This window comes from Anas acuta, chromosome 18 (assembly GCF_963932015.1).
Source record: "Anas acuta chromosome 18, bAnaAcu1.1, whole genome shotgun sequence".
NCBI classification, from domain to species: Eukaryota; Metazoa; Chordata; class Aves; order Anseriformes; family Anatidae; genus Anas; species Anas acuta.
Genome location: NC_088996.1, coordinates 2,077,230 through 2,090,843, shown reverse-complemented (window position 1 = coordinate 2,090,843; position 13,614 = coordinate 2,077,230). Strand labels below are relative to the sequence as shown.

At 46.5% G+C, this 13,614-nt stretch overlaps 1 protein-coding gene across 7 annotated transcripts in view; it reads left to right on the top strand.

Moving 5' to 3' along the window:
- The window catches only part of SHISA6 (shisa family member 6), a 255,547-nt gene that overhangs the window by 47,094 nt on the left and 194,839 nt on the right, over positions 1 to 13,614 (top strand). For 5 of the 7 annotated variants that reach the window (XM_068654923.1, XM_068654928.1, XM_068654925.1 and 2 more), the window contains exon 4: positions 11,552 to 11,647. The exons of the other annotated variants lie outside the window; for them this stretch is intronic. In XM_068654923.1, the coding sequence (XP_068511024.1) occupies positions 11,552 to 11,647 (96 nt within the window). The remainder of the gene's footprint in view (positions 1 to 11,551; positions 11,648 to 13,614) is intronic. 7 annotated transcript variants of the gene reach the window in all.

Here is a 13,614-nt window from a genome sequence, read left to right as displayed (position 1 = left end):
CTTTCTCATGGCACAACAAAAAGGTCTGAGTCATGAGCAACTCCAGCAACCAGGTCACTTGAGGTACCCTGGGTTGCCTGCAGTTACCTGAGATCACCCAGAGCTAACTGTAACAGCTGTACCTCTGTTGGCCATCTCGAGTAAAAGCGGAGCACCAGATGCATTGTGTGAATCTAAGGTTTCTTAATAACATCAATTTATTGTGAGAAGCTTAAAGGTCTAGTAATTTCAGTGCTGCACAGGCACAGACTAAAAGCCAACATAGCTTTGACCAAGAAAAACTAGTCCCATATGTAAACTTGTCTCAGCAGGAGAAGCTTGTAGATCTGACTGCAAGTAAGAAATCAGGCTTCCACATAAGGAGAGCATGCTGGACCCTGTGCTGCATTGCCTAAGATGTTCTAGCAGTGGAAACAACCAGCAAAGTATGAGCAAATGGTGAAGCATAGTGGTGTGCTATGAGCAGAGCATAGCATGGGGCTGGGGCTGGTGGGACAAGCCTCCTCCGGCTCACCACTGCTGGGGAGAACTCGTGAGCCATGAAATATAACACTGTTACAGGGAAAGCAGCCAAGATATTCATGAGATAATTAATTAAGGTGGTTTCTGTAAATGTGTCATCCAAAAGATTTTATGTGCGTCTAAGCTGGCATTTTCTCTGGCTGCAAACTTCTGAATTTCTTCCATACTCATCTGGGAATTAGCACTGGGAGAAAGAAAACAGATTTATGGCGATGCTTCATGGTTGCAGTGTTACACACAAAATCCTGCACAGCCCACAGGAGATCACATCACCTCGTATGTGGAGTTGAATTTGTATGGTGAGTTAATTAACGTCTTAGCACTCTAATCAAAGCACAGCTAACAGTTACAACAATACTAGCACTCGTAGTTCGAATTAATACAGAAAGGCTTATTTATAATGCCCTTAAAACGAATACATAAAACATACTAGTCACGGAATCCCAGAAGGGTTTGTGTCGGAAGGGACCTTAAAGCCCCCCTGGTTCCAGCCCCTGCCATAGGCAGGGTCCCCTGCCCCCAGCCCAGGCTGCCCCCAGCCCCATCCAGCCTGGCCTTGGGCACTGCCAGGGATGGGGCACCCACAGCTCCTGGGGCAGCCTGCGCCAGGGCCTGAAGTTCACTGGGGGTCTCACCTCCATGTCTCTCTGCTGGGCTTTTTGTTTTTTGGCACCAGGGGGCGGCCCAGTTTTGTTGGGCTGTTGCCACAGGCTGGTCGCAGAGTGGGGCCAGCCCAGGGTAGGTGATAGCCTAGCCCCTGCATTGCTTCCACAGCTGAAACAAGCCAAAACCAGCCCAGGTGAGCCCAGGCCACCCCAAGACCCTGCACTGCTGGTACAAAGCCTGGAGATTCACTGGTAGCAGCAAAAGGCTCGCTAATTGGGCTGCACCTGCAGCAGCTCTTGGACGCTGAAGGGCAGCCCCCTGTGAGCCATGGCGCTGCCACTGGCTCTGACGGCTCCATGGCATGGGAAAGACACCAAGGAGCTGATGGCTCCATGTGGATGTATTCTCCACTTTGTGCTCTGTCACACCCAGCAACTGTGCCCTGGAAACTTCTGCCAGGGAAGTGCCGTTCTTCCTTCCTTCCTTCCTTCCTTCCTTCCTTCCTTCCTTCCTTCCTTCCTTCCTTCCTTCCTTCCTTCCTTCCTTCCTTCCTTCCTTCCTTCCTTCCTTCTCTCTCTCTCTCTTTCTCTTTTTCTCTCTTTCTCCTCTTCTCTCTTTCTCTCTTTCTCTCTTTCTCTCTTTCTCTCTTTCTCTCTTTCTCTCTTTCTCTCCTTTCTTTCAGCAAGGAAGAGGCAAAGTCTCCAGTGTTGCATGGCAGGGATGAAAATTAAAGATCTTGTTTCTGAGAGCTGGGAGAATGGGCTAACCACTTAACTAGATAAAGCCATACACACATTGCAGTGCAAACCTGCAGCCTTTAATCATGACTGATATTCTCAGTATAAAATACTTTAAATCAACCCATAGTAATTGTTTCCTTGCTAGAGAATTCAGCAGGCCTATAAAACAGTCCTTGGTCTCTATTATGTTTCCCTGAGAGGGTATTATATGCTAAGTATGAATGCATGAGTATGGGGGATATGTGAACTGATTGATGACCTGGTTTGGAAAAAAAAAAACACAACAAAAATACACAACTTTTTCTCCCCCTCCTGAGTCATACAAAACTTGATCTGCCTCTGCATTCCTGGCTGTACAATTAAAGGGTGTAATTAAAGATGCAGAAGAAAGATTAAGGGCTGCTTCATCATTAGGTTTTGACAGCGTGAGCCGTGAGGATCCCCCTGATGCGTGGAAGCCCCCTGCTCTGCTCAGGTCTGCTCTGATGCCAGCCCTGCGCACAGCTGAGCACGTAGGGATGTAGCAGGATGGCACAGCTCCACCTGGTACCAGTGGGAATGATGGATTTGCACTTGTGCTGGGTGCTGACATGTCTGAAACTCCTCTGAATGGGAGCTCCAAGCCTGCTGGGTTGTTCACAGGCTTATTAGTGTTTTCTTGTATTATTTCTTGTGCTCAGTGGGCAAGGGCTGCAAGTTGTCTATGGAGATATTAGCCGGTCTGGATGTGCTTGTGCTTTCACTGAGCTGTATGCTACTGGGCACATGGAGAAAGAGGTCCTTATTTCCACAGGGGAAAAGGCTCAGCGTCCCTTTCCCTCCTTCTTCCTTTCCATGGCAGAGGGAGCAGCTCTAGCACAGGGGCTGGGGAGCACTGACAGCTGGGCACCCTGTGGTTTGGGTGAGCCCCTCGACCCTGGTGGACCTGTCCATCCATCGGGTCACTTCTGCTTGCTGTACTGCAGATGAAAGGACTGCTCTGCTTGGCTTTAGGGGGCTTGAATGTTTGCTCTTTGTGGAGCTTCAGAGCATGATTCATGGCATGGCCATGTACAGCTGTGTGGTGCTAAGAAGCACACCACAGGGAGCTGAGCCGTCTCCTGCACAAACCAGAAACTTCAGCAGGCTTGTCTGCTAACCAGCATGTGCATTCGGAGCCTTTGAGAGGTGCTCTGTTTTATTCTCCTATCAATTTAATCCTTTCTCTTTGAAAGTGTCTTATTTAGACATCTCAGCAGAATATGAGCTCATCATTGTATTTCTGTCACTCTGGTGCATGTTGCTGGTGAGACTCTCCAGCACTGCAGTCCTGTGTTTTGCTTTCACAGATTTCATTTTTTAAGTTAACAGAATAGTAAAAATTGATATTTTCTGAAACCTCATATAGCTTGTTATGGCTTCCAGGGAGATTGCAAAATCAAGGACAACTGCTGTAAACAGAGTAAACAATTAACAAAATGAGATATTGCCTTGATCACTTATCGGGAAATCTAGTACTGCTTTTATCTTTACTTCACCATCTTTTCCAATGCCAGACAAATACAACAGCACGACCTGGACTCATGCAGTTTGCTGCACTGGATTTGGCCACCTGGTCTGCTGTGCAGTGAATGGGCATATTTTTGGCATGGCTGCTGTTTGGGACTGACACATACCCCATGCCAGGGAATTGTTCCCCATTCTTGCGATGTTGTGGGAAGTCTTCCAGTGCGCGTCATTTTCCATAAAGCCCGGTTCCTGGCCAATAATTTTATTTGAGAGCTCCAGTGTTCAGTTGTCAATAGTAAGCTTTTACCTTTCATTGTTGGGAAGAAGGCAGGAAGATGTGATGCTCTCCAAAAGCTGATAAGCCAGAAGCCAAAAAAAAAAAAAAGAGGAAAAACAAGGATCTCCCAATTTTGAAGTCATCCTAAGCTGAATGATCCTTTCCTTCTGTTTGGAACCAGAAGTTCCCCCTTGGCTTGTGAGTGATCCTGGGCTGACCTTACACTGTGTTTTCACTCGACCAGCCCCCATAGGACCTGCAGGCATCACAGAGACCCTCACCTAGAAGACCATGGGGCTGAGGACAGTTAATTTAAGCAGGGTCAGTTGCTGTCTTCAGTGGTGATGGAGAACAAGAGGGATGATGCAGGGACAGGGGATTAGCATGAGGAAGGGGAGGAGAAGGAGGAGGTAGCGGTGGTTTTGAAAGAGGGTAAACTTGTGGATAGGGTTATTTTATCGATACAAGGCAAGTACAACTCTTATTACCCCACCAGTGTAATTTAGGTAAGGAGTATCAGTAAGGCATAGAAAACTCCATTATTCCCTGTACTGATCTGGACTACATTTTGTCCAGGCCCTGGCTACACGATGCTGACAGCTCATCCTAACTACAACTGAACTCTTCCCAGTTGCTTTTTCCATATGTTTGCACTTTCAGAGTAGACACGGTGATCCCAGAACTATGGAATTAAACTAGAAAAAACACACTGCGGTGGCCCTGACCATACTTTCTTCTCACAAGTGTGAGAGGTGCCAGCTGGCTTCTCTTTCCTTGCTTTTTTAGTAAGAAAATGGTGATGTTTCTGTGACGTCCCTTGGGTGCCCTTTCTTATTATTGTAATCTTTGTTAATCTGCACCCCATGCTGCAGTAAAATATCATGGTGCCTGACCGGACTGCAAATGTGTCCATCAGTGTAGCCCACAGCTGTGTCTAACACCCCCGACTTCCACAGGCACTTACCTCCAATTGAGAAGGTTTGTGCACTTACAGGCTGTGCCCTGTGGCTCCCCAGCCTCAAAAAGAGAATCTGGGGGTCTACAGCTGTGCCTTCAGAGCTTTTAGAGACTTTTGTGTTTAATGAACAGGACAGACAGATGTGCATGATGCAGAGCCGTCTGTCCTGTGCTCAGCAAACACCTTACAGTAATTTTGGCTGCTTACATCATTTGTCTCACTCTGCTGATTTGTGCAAAACAGCTCCAGAAGAAGCACTCCAGCAGAAAGGAGCAGCTCAGAAACGGGTAGGCTGTGGGTCTCCCCCCAAAAAAAAACACATTTTTTTTCCTCACAGAGATCACAGAATCACAGAATAACCTAGGTTGGAAGAGACTTCCAAGATCACCTAGTCCAACCTCTGACCTAACACTAACCAGTCCTCCACTAAACCATATCACTAAGCTCTACATCTAAACATCTTTTGAAAACCTCCAGGGATAGTGACTTGACCACTTCCCTGGGCAGCCCATTCCAATGCCTATCAACCCTTTCGGTAAAGAAGTTTTTCCTAATATCCAACCTAAAACTCCCCTGGCACAACTTTAGCCCATTCCCCCCCCCCCCCAAAAAAAAAAAAAAAAAAAAAAAAAAAGAAGCACTCACTCAACCAACCGCTGAGAATTAGCAAGAGCTGTTTATTGCCGGCACATCTTGCAGGTAAGCCTGCAGGATGTCCGTGGTGTTCGGTGGCTCCAAGCTAATGAGTAGGGGGCTTGCCGGGCACTCCTGCGATGCTGCTGGTGCTCTCGGATGGCAGAGCACAAAGACATGCTGCAGTAGTCCCAGGTCTCTTCTGGACGAGTTGGATCCACTTCCATCCGTTCCTCCACATGTGGTGGATCCAGCTGCATGGGCTCCACCGTGTTTGGCAGAAGGCTAAGCCAGTCTTTGCCTGGGACTGCCCAAACAGGATGCCTTCCATCCGGAATGTTTTCTGGCCAGGGTGCCAAACCAGGGGGTCGTCCAGTTCCACACTTCGGTGCCATGCCACCATCAGCTTGATTGTCATGCATGGGTCCGGTGCTGCCTTTTGTCTTACGGCCATTACTGGGTCGTGCACTGTTATCAGGACTATGGGCACACCTCTGCTTCCAGTGGCTGTCTGCCTGATGTTCCTGACTTTGCCCCATGTCACCGTTGCTCCTATGGTAAAGCTCCTATGGTAAAGGCCTGGAAGATGCCCTCACGTGGACAAGGAGGAGGGTTGGGGGGCTGAGGGCCCCTTTTCTGGGGCTGGCTCCCCCGGGCAATTTGGCTTGCCAGAGAAAAAGGCTGCCCCTCGGCCACAGGGACTGCCCTGCACTTCCCATCCTGTGCCCTGGGTTTATTAAAACTGTTTTTTAGGTAATTTCATTCTATTCTTTATGGAAAAGAACAGAAGCAAGGTGCATCTTCAGCCCTAATTCCCATGTGTGCTTTGTGCTCCAAGTGAAGAATTTCTTCCTCACGTCACATCTAAGCCAAATTTCCCCTCCATTTTTTCAAAGCCATTATTCTTGGTTCCATGGCTACACTCCCTGATAGAGTTCCTCTCCAGCTTTCTTCTAGGCCACTTACGTGGGTAAGGTTAGGTGGCAAAAATGCAGGACCTAGTAAATTGCAGCTTTTTCTACCTTGTTCCACACATTCCACGTGACCTTTTCCAGCTCAGGCTCTAGCCTCTCATCAGTGTAACACAGAATCATTAAGGCTGAAAAAGATCTTCAAGATCATCTGGTCCACCCCCCCCCCCCCCAATGTCACCCTCTAAACCATGTCCCTAAGCACCACGTCCAACCTTCCCTTAACACCCCCAGGGACAGTGACGCCACCACTTCCCTGGCCAACCCATTCCAATGCCTGACTGCTCTTTCTGAGAAGAAATGTCTCCTACTTGTTTTAATTGTTGCAGAGCAGTGCTTACACTGTGTCAAGGACTTTTCAGCTTCTCACACATTGCCCTGCCAGCGAGGAGGCTGGGGGTGCAGCAGGAGCTGGGAGGGGACAGAAGCAGGACGGCTGACCCCAACTGGCCAAAGGGGTATTATTCCATATCATGCTGGACAATTAATGTGAGGTGGCTGGCTGGGGGACAGGAGATCTATCTAATGATAAAGTTTCTGCTGAGGTGTTGAGGTGCTGGGACCTCCTCTCTGGATGTAGTTTAATTCCAAGGAAACCTTGGGGCGGGGATGAGGTCAGAATCCCAGTGTGTATCATCTGAAAGGCTGTCCACGACAGCCCCTGTCTGCCCTTCTCTGGGTGATGTAATCCGTGCTCAATAATACCATTTCTGAAAGGTGGATAACAGCATTTTAGTTCAGCTCTAATAATTCTGTTAAATTGGAGCCAGGCTTGTAATTGCTGTTTGTGACTGAGTTTGTTCCATATGTGTGTTATGCAGGATGCAGTTACAATGAAATGTTCCCTCTTTGAGCTGTATGCCCTAAAGAATATGTCTTTGTTGCATGGCAGGCACAACGCTCACCCACTCTCTGTCTCTGATGTATGTTATAACCAAAAGAGAGGAAAAAAAAGTCATGTTTCTCCTTGTTTCAAATTCTTTTGGAAATTTTAAGTTGTGTAAGTCCTCATTTGCTTTAGTAACACACTGCCTTGCTGGACTCCAGGTCATTTCTTTTAATGAAAAAGCCTGCAAGCCCGTGTGTGTCTGAGAGTTTACATGCATTAGAGCGCACGAATATGAGAGTGACTGAGACCAGGGGGCAAGAGAGCAAGAAAAGCCTCTTCCAGGCAGTCAGACACAGTGCTCTGAAGCAGCATTTATATTTCATCCTAGTCCTAAGAAATAGATCTTATGGATGCAAAATCTCCCCAGAAATACTGTATTGGAAGATAGCATGCTCCATCCTGTGAGATCAGGTAGGTGGGTGGTTGTGTCGCTTTGGAAGCAGGGCATGCTGTGAGGCTCTGTTGTGATCATATCTGGCTCCTGCTCAGGTCTCCCTGTTCAGTGATCAGCTGGTGTTTGCAGGCCAGGGAGCTCCCCTTGTGAACGTGGGGCAGAGGCACAGGGAGGGGATGCAGCTGCCCAGCCGGCCGGCTCAGGGCTGGTCGGGTGATGGTGATGCTAGATGTGACCCTCGGTGGCTACCAACAAGCCCTGGAGAGAGATAACACCAGCTAGCTGGGTAGGACACCTGGGTGTGGAAAACCGGCAGACAGAAGCTAATTCCACTGACAGCAGGAGCTGTAAAAGAGGGAAGGTGTGCTGGGAGCCTGAGGGCATGAATGTGCAGGTCTGGGCTGCCCCGCCTCACTCATGACACTGATCTGCTGCTCTGTCTCTGCCTGACTACTCTGACTTCTCTTAGTTCTCGGGTGGTGGGTTTCAGCTCCCCGTAGCTGCAGGCTTGTCCCAGGGAAATGCACCATCAAAAGGCAGCTTTGCCGTGATGTGCTTTCACGTCAGGGAGGAAGGAGAGCAACGTGAACACTGCCTGTGGACAGCAGGTACAAGAGAGCCACCAAACTGTCCCCACCCCATTTCCGCAGCAGATCTAGCCCAGGGTTCTCCATGTACCTGCACACCTGGGGTCCCACAGCAGCTCCATGCCTCCACCTGGCCCTGCTGAGCAGCTCATGGCTGGCAACCTTCAGATCCAGGATGGGCTCCAGGAGCCTTGCTGGGTTTCATAGAGGTCCTTTCTGTCTGGAATGGCAGGGTTTTCTTGGATGGGTGTTGATTAGCAATAAAAATATCTCAGATGTCTGAAATGAATTAAAAATAGACCCACTTACACTTGTTTTGCCAGGAATCAGGGCATTTTTAGCTCTCACTATAAGGCAAAGATCCACCTTCAGCCTACTAAAAATGAACACCTTGGTTAAGCTCCCTTTTAGCCCATGGAACAGTCATCTCTATCAGCAGTTCAGCTCAGCTCATGGCTGTAGCCCCATTTGGAAGGCCCAGACCCTCCCAGCGACCATGGAAAGATGCCCAGCCCCTAGGTGAGCACACAAACACAACTAAAGGAGGAAGGAGGAAGACATCCCCAACAAAGAATGAAAAGGGATGTTCTCTGGTTGAGCGTAGCCCTGCCAGCACCTACCCTGTCCTGCAGCCCTGAGTCCTTTGCTTGAGGTCTTTCAGCTCTGCTGTGGCTCCTGGACACATACAGAGATAGTAAGGTATGGAGGAGCATTCAGGTTCAATGTCAAGAGGTGATGAAAAAGTCCACTTGAATAACAGGTCCTGAGTTGGACGCACCAGCAGCCCCCACAGTACTCCTGAATGTACAAGCTTGGTACCAGCACTTCTATACGGTGAGGGCAGGAGAAATGATCACAAATGAGCAGGAATAAAGAACCATGTAAAACAAACGTGGCATCCTATAATGTACCCGTAAAAAGGAAAAACTTGTGCTACTTGAAGTCTACAGGTTTGAATTTCTCATGGGAAAACATGACTCCTGTTCAAATGCTAATAGGTTGTTATCACAGGAATCTTTTAATTTAACTATTATGTAGCGTAAGAAGAGGCAGAGCAAGGTTCAGAGAGCAAAAGGCTGATGAATGATCTTAAATCTGCCAGTAAATGTTTGCTTTTTTTTTTTTTAATATACTTTGCCTTCTTGATCTCTGACTTAAACAGATCCTCCAAAGGGATATAAAAAGAGAGCCCTGGTTTCAGCTAGAGGTAACAGAACACGTTTATGTTTCTTTTATCCTTGTTAAAAACTGCAAAGTTATGACACTGATAAAGTGACAACCACCTGAGTAGCTGGCCCTGAGAGCATACAATTTGATGGAATAAGAGCAAAAATTGGCTTACTAGAAAGAAAAAAGGCAGCACATTTTAGAAAAGAGAGAAAAAAAGAAAGAAAAAAGGAAAAAGAAAAAAGAAAAAAAAAGAATTGGGCACTGCAACCACAAACCACCTCTGCAGGCTTCTCAGGGCAAGAACAAATCTTGCATAAAGCAAGAATAGCTTCCAGGGAGTCAGAGGCAAATGTCTGCCATCCTCTTCCAGGAACACAGCAGGCAGGGTTTGCAGGAGCTGGGTAGGAAGACGAGAACAAGAGACCAGACCAAATTCTCTCCTGTGAAAGCAGAAAACCCTTATTTTTTTCCTAGAAATATTTCTCAGCCAATTTATGGATGGATGCCTGCACATTTGAAGGCTTTTGCTACCATCTTGCATTACTATAAATACAAGAAAACTGTCTCTCTGCTAACTCTCCCAACCCTGTAGACACACTTCGTGTGTGTTTTGAGAAGTTTGGGAGCACTTGACTGACCTTGACCAGCAAAACTATGTGAGGAAAAGGAGTGGGATGCTTTTTCTACTAGATAGGAACAAACATTTTTTCAGAAGGATCTCCAACGTGGTCTGAGGATCTCCAACGTGTTCCTGTGATCACAAAGGCTGTGCTGGCCTCTCCTGGCCAGAGGGTTGCTGGTGTCCTCCCCAGGTTGGGAGCAGGGTTTGCAGCCTGCCCAGTCTATTGCAGGGCAGACTGGTGGCACAGTTTAGACCCTGAGAAGGTGCTCACCTTGAGCCCACCCGTATGCAAGGGGGACTCTGGTGACACGGGTAGTGGTCTGTAAAGTCAGCAGGAGTTGCCAAGGCACTGTGGTGGGAATCGCTGGCAAAAAGGGAAAGAAGATTTTGCAGAGTATTGAGGTTTCAAAGTCTCTGTGCATTTTAGTTTTCACAATGTTCCCAGAAAGCCTGAAAATGTGTGAGAACACACGGCATTCAGTCTGTGTTTGAAAAATAGTAAAGGGCTGTAGCATCTGTCAGAGGCAACATGAGCCAGCCAGAACATGGCCCTGGGCTGCGTTTCCACCTGGTTCCATGATGCCCATTTTGCCCTCCCCACTGCCTCCTGACTCAGCTCTCCTGCTCGGGTGCCGTGTGCTGGACCATCTGCCCTGCTCCCAGCCACCATGGCTTGGAGGAACAGTGATGCATCGCCAGCTCGTGCAGAAAGGCACACAGAAGATGGAGGCTTGGTAGGGAGGGAGCTGCATTCCCAGCCCCTGCGGCTGCTTTGCTTTCCGCCCCTGGCACCTATCTTATCTTTGCCTCTTTCTAAAATAAAAGGAATAGCAAAATTAACAACATGAAAAAGGGAGGAGATGATAAAGAGTATCTGGAAAATTATCTATGTCCTCATTTCAGAGCTTTGCATGGTAACAGGGAGGCAGAAGGCCTTTTTTCTTATTAATATATCAGAACGTTAAAAAGCTGGATGTCTCCTGAACAGTTGATAGTACTCTGTTGTGATGGACTGAGAGAGCTCCTAGGAAGTGTTCTGCAGAGGACTATCGCACTTGAGAAATTATCAGTGGATGTTGTTCAAGGACCAGAGCAAATAAATCAAAGCTAAAAGACAAAGTCTGCTGTCATACTGTTAATGGGCACTTTGGTCCAGCCTGGACAAAAGAGATACTTGCAACTTCACTTTTGTGCTGAGAAAAACTCCAGCAGCAGTGAACAAATGCTGTCAAGGGCCTGGCTGGAATCAGGATTAGTCAAAGCCGCATCTCATGTGATGTCTTTTAGCTTCTCACTCTTGAAGGCCTGAGTGAGTCCAGTTCCTTGGGAATGCTGATACTAGCAAACCTGAATCCAAAGCACAGATGGTCAAATTCCCTGGAATTTGGGGTGTTTGGTTTAATATTGGTTATTTGGTTCCCCTGTCAGAATCTGTTCATGACTTGTCATCACCAAAATACTCATCTTACTCTTCATAAGTCTTTGTCCATATGGGAATTAGGGTTTGCTACTGCAGCTGTTATGTTCTTCTGTAGCCTCTGCTTACCATTAATAATGCAACCATGTGGTCAGGCCTTGGTACTCATATAAAGGGTGACAGCAGGGCTACACAGAATGTATTTGTATATATATAAAACTTGAATAAAGTTGTTTGTTTTGCTTTGTTTTTGTTTTTGTTTTTTTTCCCTTGGCAGGTCACTATGGAAAGGATATTTATCGAAGTGGAGGGCCAGATCTCCATAATTTCATCTCCTCCGGGTTTGTCACGTTAGGACGAGGACACACGAAGGGTACAGTGGAAACAATTTTTTGCTAAATAAAAAAGATTCTTTTAAATAAATAAATAAATAAATAAAAAGCTATAACTCAGAAGCTGGGTTCTAAGTGCTATGAGATAACAGTATTGGACTGCACTTGGTAGATTTAGTCTAGCAAATATTGCTGCAGGTAAAATACTGTGCTCCTGGCAGAACCTTTTAAATTCTAGCAAGGGAGACGGTGGGAGAGTGTAGAGTCGGACAGCCAGACTGCAGACTCCACTCTGACTTTGCAGTTCAACAATTTATACTGCTTTGTGTTTTCTTGGGTGCATGGATACAAACCACCATTGTGCTGCTGTACTTATAAAGGGGAAGGGAAGGAGTGTAATGCCGTCCACGGGCAGGCAGTAACAGTTCAAGAGTGTGTTTCTGGATTTCTTTTAATTTCTGGGCTTTTTTTGGGATGGGGTATTATGAATATTTTATAAAGTTATTTCTTTTTAGGTCCAAAACATATATTTTATGTGTTCATATAATCTGTGATATAATGTACAAACACGAAAACACAAAAATATACATATACTGCTCTGTGTATGTTCTGTGTATATGTACTGTATATATGATATATGTTGAGAGACAGTTGTAGCTATATTAGATAAGTAACCGTATATCCCAGGAGTTGTGGTGACACAAAAGCTGTGAGATTTGACTCGAAGTAGCTGGTCACCAGAACCCCAGATGAATGTTCATTTATGACGTTGTTGCCTGTTTGGTGAGTTTTTATAGTGTACAGTGAGACTATGTTGGGAGCATCTTTCTGTTCACACCCGCACCCTGACTGAGTCACAGTGGTGCACTGGCAGTGGGTTGCGACACTGGGATTGCAAGCATGTGCCATGCCAGTATGCATCTGGTTTTGTGTCCTGATGACTTCTGAGACTGTTGTACATTTCTATAGACACAATGTATGTGGAGATACCTATATAGACACAATGTACTGTATGTGGAGATGTGTCCATGTGCCTGGTTGAATGCACCTGTGTTGTTTCCGTGGATGACCATGACTCACGAGTTATTAAACGACCTTTATTTTCTTACATTTCCTGCACTTTTTCAAAATTACCACAAGTGTCATCCAAAGCAGTGTTGGTCCTGTAGAACTGTCAGAGAAGAAACAAATATATGTATATTGTCTGTGTATGTCTGTGTGTGCTTAAATAAAGTTTACTGAGGCTGAGGCAGCACCCGTGGGACTTGTAATACAATACCTGGCAATTCCAGCCTGGCACTGCACCGGTGGAAGGAAAGCAGAGAAAACCACCAAGAACCTTCAGGTGGGCGGGGAACTAAAGTGGTTCAAGGAAAGACTCATGGATGGCGTGTCACACAAAATTTCCCTTTCTCCTCCCCACCAAAAAGAAGTTTTACAGTCATGTCCTAACACATTAGGCCTGGCTGTATTTAGGATGAGGTAGAAAGTGTACCCAGGAGAGGCACAGTCTACAGAGTGGTGTGTCCTGATGGCCTTCATCAAGATCATGGGTAACCTTGGGCAGAGCCTTGCAATCCACCTCCTTGTCTCAGACGTTTGAGTTACCTTCAAGCAGTTTTCTTTACAACATACTTTTTTCCAGTACCTTCTCCGATAAAAATAAAACCTGCTTTCCTTCTTTAACTGAAAAGGCTTGGGGGGGGTTGTTCTTCCTTAGATGTGCCAGTGGGTTTCACACCTTTCCCACTGGCTTTGCTGGAAAACCCACAGAGCACATTTCCTATCCTTGGGAAGATGGGAGAATGGGCAACAGGAGTCCAGATTGTTTGTGTGCCACCTCTCTGAACAGCTATCAGATAGGGTGCTGTTTTCTACCCTATCTGATAAAAGTGTATATAAGGCTTTTAGTTGAAGAAATTCAAATAGTTGGGCTGCTAATGGACCTAAAATAATGTATTGCCCTTTGAATTTACTTCTAAGTTACCTGCAAATTCATGTTTTGTTT